The sequence below is a fragment of the Populus trichocarpa genome, chromosome 7, assembly GCF_000002775.5.
Source record: "Populus trichocarpa isolate Nisqually-1 chromosome 7, P.trichocarpa_v4.1, whole genome shotgun sequence".
In the NCBI taxonomy this organism is placed as follows: Eukaryota; Viridiplantae; Streptophyta; class Magnoliopsida; order Malpighiales; family Salicaceae; genus Populus; species Populus trichocarpa.
In genome coordinates this window covers 5,966,905-5,972,672 of record NC_037291.2, presented here as the reverse complement: position 1 = coordinate 5,972,672, position 5,768 = coordinate 5,966,905, and the positions used below count along the sequence as shown (strand labels likewise).

The 5,768-nt window shown below is 34.6% G+C and overlaps 1 protein-coding gene across 3 annotated transcripts; it reads right to left on the bottom strand.

Moving 5' to 3' along the window:
• Positions 1–198: 198 nt before the first annotated feature.
• LOC18101090 (calmodulin-lysine N-methyltransferase) lies at positions 199–4,925 on the bottom strand. 3 transcript variants are annotated; one of them, XM_024605010.2, is made up of 7 exons: positions 4,722–4,925; positions 4,437–4,605; positions 4,235–4,332; positions 3,632–3,692; positions 3,348–3,463; positions 2,062–2,194; positions 199–643 (listed from the first exon to the last, which is right to left on the bottom strand). In XM_024605010.2, the coding sequence occupies exons 1-7, from the start codon at positions 4,807–4,809 to the stop codon at positions 565–567; spliced, it is 744 nt and encodes a 247-aa protein (XP_024460778.2). In that variant the 5' UTR covers positions 4,810–4,925; the 3' UTR covers positions 199–564. The 3 variants fall into 3 exon arrangements, with proteins under 3 accessions (XP_024460778.2, XP_024460777.2, XP_006380595.3); XM_024605009.2 differs by having other exon boundaries at positions 199–620; positions 4,722–4,912; XM_006380533.3 differs by having other exon boundaries at positions 199–620; positions 4,235–4,314; positions 4,722–4,906.
• Between the last annotated feature and the right edge of the window lie 843 nt (positions 4,926–5,768).

Genomic DNA, 5,768 nt, shown 5'->3' with positions numbered 1-5,768 from the left:
GGGGAAAGAAGGGATGCCAGCACCACCGGCTTGTATGCAAACTAAAGAAGGGTGATAATAACTATGCCTAACCTGAAAACACAAAAACAGATCCTGAAGAATAATGGTGGTTTTCATGAAAAATAGAAGGGCAAAACCCTACGCCGATTTGAAATAATAGCAAGAAAGCAGTTAGTCCAGTGACCTTCGGACCCACTATGATAGTAAGATAGAACACTGCATTCAGCAAGTAAAAAGTGTTTTCTACATGGTAATTTCTGCATGCCACAGATAAATGGGGCAATAATAACCTGGCCTGAAATTACAAAGTTATGAATGAAAATGAAAAGGCTCCAAGATTTTATAATGTAATTCTGACCATTAATGGATAGCAGTGATGCTTCTCATAGCTGGGCCAGGTGTCATCACCAGCCACGAAACCTTGATGACGCTTCCAAACTTCAGAGTCATAATTCTCTGTTATAGAGAAATGCAGCCCATTTTCTTCAATTTTCTCTAGGAATTTGTCCAATGAATCTCCTCTTTTAGGGCTGAAGAATATTGCTTCTGAGCGCCCAACATTTTTTAACAAGAGTTTGACGGTACAAGCAAGGGCATTGTGGAACTCCTTAAAAAAGGTGCTGTCAAATGGCACATCCATTTACTGAGTATAAAGGAAGATAAGCTTAGCATGAAAGGAGAAAACACGAGTGTTCGATTGCATGTATATATGTATCTGTCATTTAGAATTGGGTGCAGGCACCTTTTGCCGACTAGTGAAGGAAACCTATGAATCTACACAGCCTCAACCAATAACAAATTGTCAATGACAAGATTTTGACACGAATCAACTCAGATTTAAATTTAGCCGTAAAATATTTGCTGACTAGTTTTGCAAGATTAGACATATCTCTCAAACTGTACATCGAATTGAGCTAGGATTTTACATGGAAATACTAGACACATGGAAATATATTATGGTAAATTTCCAGATCAAGTGGAGTTCAGAAACATATTATTTCAGATGGTCGAAGTTACTAGATGAATCTTGTCAAATCTGTCAGACTAGACATTTATGTACTAATTGAGACGTATCTGGAGCTACAAGTGGACTTTTGCTGCAATTCAAGTTGGGCTAGAAACTAAATATCTCTAACTTTTCAACCATATATGGTAGGCCCAGTAATTCATCTAAACAAGAGAGAATGACATGTTTGAAATCATGATTGAAATCTACCAAGAATGTATGAAAATTAGAGATTTAGGATACAGGGAGGAATTTTAGCATGAAGACTTTGTTTTTATTATTTTATTTTATTTATTTATTTAATGCTGAATAATTATTTTTAATATGGGTTTGTTTTGGAGCATTAACATTTTTTAGGGGTTTATTCCATTATTAGACTTATATTAGCTGATTACTAGTTTAGGCTTGCAACCCAAAAGGGATCCATTAAAGTTAGTTAGAGGAGACTATATTATGTTATTTTTTAGATGCAACTTTCAGTAGTAAGTTGAAGAATAAACATGAGTTTTTTTTTATGGCAAAACAACATTTCTTTACAGGGACAAAAATCATATACTGACTTGTCAAAGATTAACTGGCTTTGTGATGTTATTCACATACTTAGGGTTTTTAGATACAAGGCTAACTTTGAGTTCAAGTCTTTTTCCAATACCTTTGGTTCTTAGATACAGGGTTTACCTCTAGGTTAAGGTTCTATTAAATCTGATTTTCGGCTTTCCGGGTTGTTATCTACCTCGTTGGGGGTTGGTTGACCATATAATCAAGAAGCCCACATCAGATTGCATCAGGCATAACTTTGTTGATAGGAAAGAAAACACTAGTCTGGTGGATAAGAGGATGTGAATTGAGGCATTCACACAATATGGGATATATTATGACTGCCACTCTAGTGTTGTCAAGGTGCAAAGTACCCGGGAATATATTGCTGCTATAACAAATTTGATGGACATGAACATCTATTGATCTAAATTTAGTGATACTGCACTATAGCTAACGGAAAGATAGCCACACAGCATAGATTATTGAAACAGAAAGTTAATAGAAACAGGACTTACCAGTCACTGGCAACTATGACATCAAAAGTGTTGGAGATATTATAAGTTACTTCCTCATCCCAATGCAATGTCACAGTCTTCACTTTTGTATTACCAAATGCTGTGGAGTTGGCATCTATGCTATGCTGAATATCTGGATGTTAAAAGGAAACAAAAGATAAAGAGAAAGTGGAGCAATGCTGCATTCACACACAAAGTGAACATATAAGTTTTAAATCATAACCCAGCAAACTGACAAAAATTTAGTTCTACATTGGCACAACTAATCACCAGCACAAACACAGAGCTAAGCCTGTTATATGACTATGCGATGACTTAAGCATCAATAATATATCTCTAATGCATCAATAAATTATATCTCTAACAGACCACATTTAAACTTCAATTAAAATACTATTGTTATCATACAGAATAATCCTTCTTTTTATAAATGAGAGAGCATAGAACAACGTAAAACATCTTGAATCTTGATGACAGAAGCTAAGCAAACAAGTTTATCCAACAAAGAAGGATGTTTACAGTGATGTCCAATCATAAGGAAGATGCAAGCAAGCAAGGATAGCACAAGCTGAAGACTTCCAACCTGATTCATATTCTCATTACCAGAGTCACCCTTAAAACCGCCCATCACTAGCAATTTGAGAAATTAGCAATTTGAGAAATTTAGAGCTTAACGTTAACTGAAATTCTAAACAAGTGAATAATGAGCCACAAGCACCTTGAAGTTCTAGTAAGAGAATGCAAATAGACTTCAAACTCACAATCTAGGTGCATGCTGCCCATTGACATGTCACTTTTTCAATATTGTAGATGTAAAATCTTCTCATAACTCTTCTACAATGAATAATCCCAATCAGACACTAGCTAGTCACTGCCCATGTCGTCGAAAAGTTTCAAACATTTAAACTTTTCACACCATGTCTTACCAAGTTATCCCAACTTATCAGAACAATTGTCTGGGAACTAGAAAACTCTGAATCACTCTCACTTCATGACATTGAATGAAAAGGGTCTCTAGAAACAGTTGACTGAGCAATTTATCCTAGTTTTGCATGTCGTGGAGTGCAGGTCTTATCTGCCAACAGACAGCATTTCAAAGTAAAAATTCTTTACTTTTCTCAGCACATCATAGTATATTTCTTTGCATTGCAAATGCATAAGGGGAAAAGGATATTGATAGATTCTTCAAAGCTTAAAACTTTAGCTTCATTTTGCTTTTAAATGCGACTGATAATCATTAATTTGTAGCCATGTTAAAAACTAAAATTAGCTAATCAAAAGGATACAATCTACTACTACTGGATTTCCATCTGAGATTACAACTTCCAATGCCTCAGTTGTTGCTGCAATAACTAATCCAGCTAAGCCATATCCCGATCCAAGCTCAATAACTCTTTTAGACCTGAAAAATTAAACAAGTGTGCACAAATCAAATAAGTAGCGCAGATTCAAAGAAGATTTCAAAATAACACCAGCAAAACAACCAGAATACAGACAATTACAGCTGATTAATTATTTTTCAAGAGTGAATAGAATCACCAAAAGCACATGGTTAAAATTATTCACAAACCTGAACATGTCTGCATGTGACAAGCAAAAATATGCAAGGACATCTTCAGATGGCCACTGACCTGTATATAACAACAACATTATAATGAAAGCAACAAAGATAACCAATCTAAAGTTTATACCATTTAAGTTTCTTCCCAGAAGCATTCAAGTTTCAGTCTTCCTTCCAATCAAAAACCACGTTAAACAACTAATGATCGTGGTGCATATACCAACTGCCATTATGAATTCACATTTAACCATACAACCATGTTCTTACAAAAGGGTCCTCCAGAATCTGTATAAATGATAAACTTATCTTCGCCGCGATATATATATAAAAATAAGAAATGAATGAATGAATTGAAGATTGGGTTAAGACAATCTTAAGTCAACATTCTTGCGAAAACTGAATAAATGATGAGCTTCACATATAAGATACATATCTTAAAATCAAAGGAATAGTAAGAAAAGTGCTATCTATTTGTTGACTAGAGATATCCAAAATGTTCATCAAAATAAAATCTTTCTTTCAAGCACTCAGTTGCCTTATTACTTTTTTCTTACAACAAGATAAAGCAAACAACTTGATACAAGAAACTCAAGAATGACAAGCAGAACTTACACACTAGGCCAGTGTTATCGACATTGTATCTATCAGAAACCTCAAAATCACTCAAATCAACACCATTATTTACTCTTTGCCTGCACAAAATCCCACTCATGCAAATCAATCACGAAAAACCCATATCAGATTTCAATTCAAATCTCATAAATGACACTACCTGCTCGATAAAATGACTGAAAGAAAAAGCAACATAACTTACTTGACAAGAATTTTGGGAGATCCATCAACAGGCAAAGTGTAGCAAATGCAAACATCTCTAAAGTTTGATTCTTCGTTAACATGATCTTCAACCACTTGGCCTGGTATAAAGTTAAATCCTTGATGGGTTTTTCTTGAAATGCGCTTGATAGCACTTGGTGATTGATTATCTGCAAGATAATTGGTTTTTTTACATCGGCCCAAGTTAACATTCATTCTACAAAAAAACTAATGATGTTCCAAAATTACGTTTTAGTTGATGTGTTAGAAGAGATTCAGGAAGTACCGGGACTTTCACGAGTTTTGCGAAGAAGGGCTTGGCGTAAGATTGCCCATCTGAGAGAAGATGGTTTTGTATTTGTTTTGGCTTCCATCTGATTCACGTTTCAAGTCCAGATGGCTCCATGGTTTTATTGCAGGATTTCACTCTTCTAATCCTTTGATTTTATATGTTGTTTTATTTGAGTACTCCAACTCTAACTTATCATTTGGTGATCTTGACTTTCTATCTCTCTAAACTAAGATTTTTAATCGATGTGTCCTTATAAAAACATGAAAAAATGTGTCCATTTATATTTCATTTTTATTAATGTTGCTTTCCATGCCAACTTGCATATCTTAACTAATTTTACAGGCCCTGAAATTAACGATTATATAAGCCTCCGGTAACTCTGAGATCTGTAGGATTCAAACTGGTGATCTCTAGAAAATAACCTCACATGACCAGTTGAGCTATATCCTATAAAATTCTATTTATATATTTTAATAAGCTTTGATATTATTCTTATATTGTTATCATGTTTACTCCATCCCTTAATCTTTTGTTATAGAAATGCATATTTTTGTTATAGAAATGAAGATTGATCAATAAAATCTCTTTCAAACGATTGTATAGTTGGGATTTTTATATGATCAAAAGAGACACAAAAATCAAGTGCTTTACACCAACAACTATGATATGAGCACAGCAGTAGCAAACATCAAACTCTACCAACATTAGTCAGCTATTCTAATTTCAGGTCCTTAGCGAATAAGCTTTCGATGAGCAAAATCCTAAGCAACTTCTACTGCTGCACTAAATTTCTTGTCTATGTAAATCTTGGGATATACCTTATTTATTCAAATTTCCAATAACACATCCAATCCAAGCCTAACAACACAGGTAAAAGCCATTAACTTAAAGACAGGAAAATGAGGGTCAATACAAGTATTGCCACCGCCGGCAGTACTGGTAGCTTGAGCATCATAAAGATAACCAGAAAGCATGCCAGAGAAGAGGAAGGAACCAAATGAAAGATTGAGAACAAGGGTGTTGTATAACAAGTCATAATAC

What these genes read in the sequence shown, in the direction of transcription:
- LOC18101090 (XM_024605009.2), bottom strand. Translation starts at nt 4,809, where the DNA reads ATGGAAGCCAAAACAAATACAAAACCATCTTCTCTCAGATGGGCAATC. An exon ending in AAATCCAGTAGTAGTAGATT is followed by an intron (nt 2,195 to 3,347) that starts GTATCCTTTTGA and finishes TTTAACATCCAG; the next exon opens with ATATTCAGCATAGCATAGAT. An exon ending in GTCATAGTTGCCAGTGACTG is followed by an intron (nt 621 to 2,061) that starts GTAAGTCCTGTT and finishes GCCATTTGACAG; the next exon opens with CACCTTTTTTAAGGAGTTCC.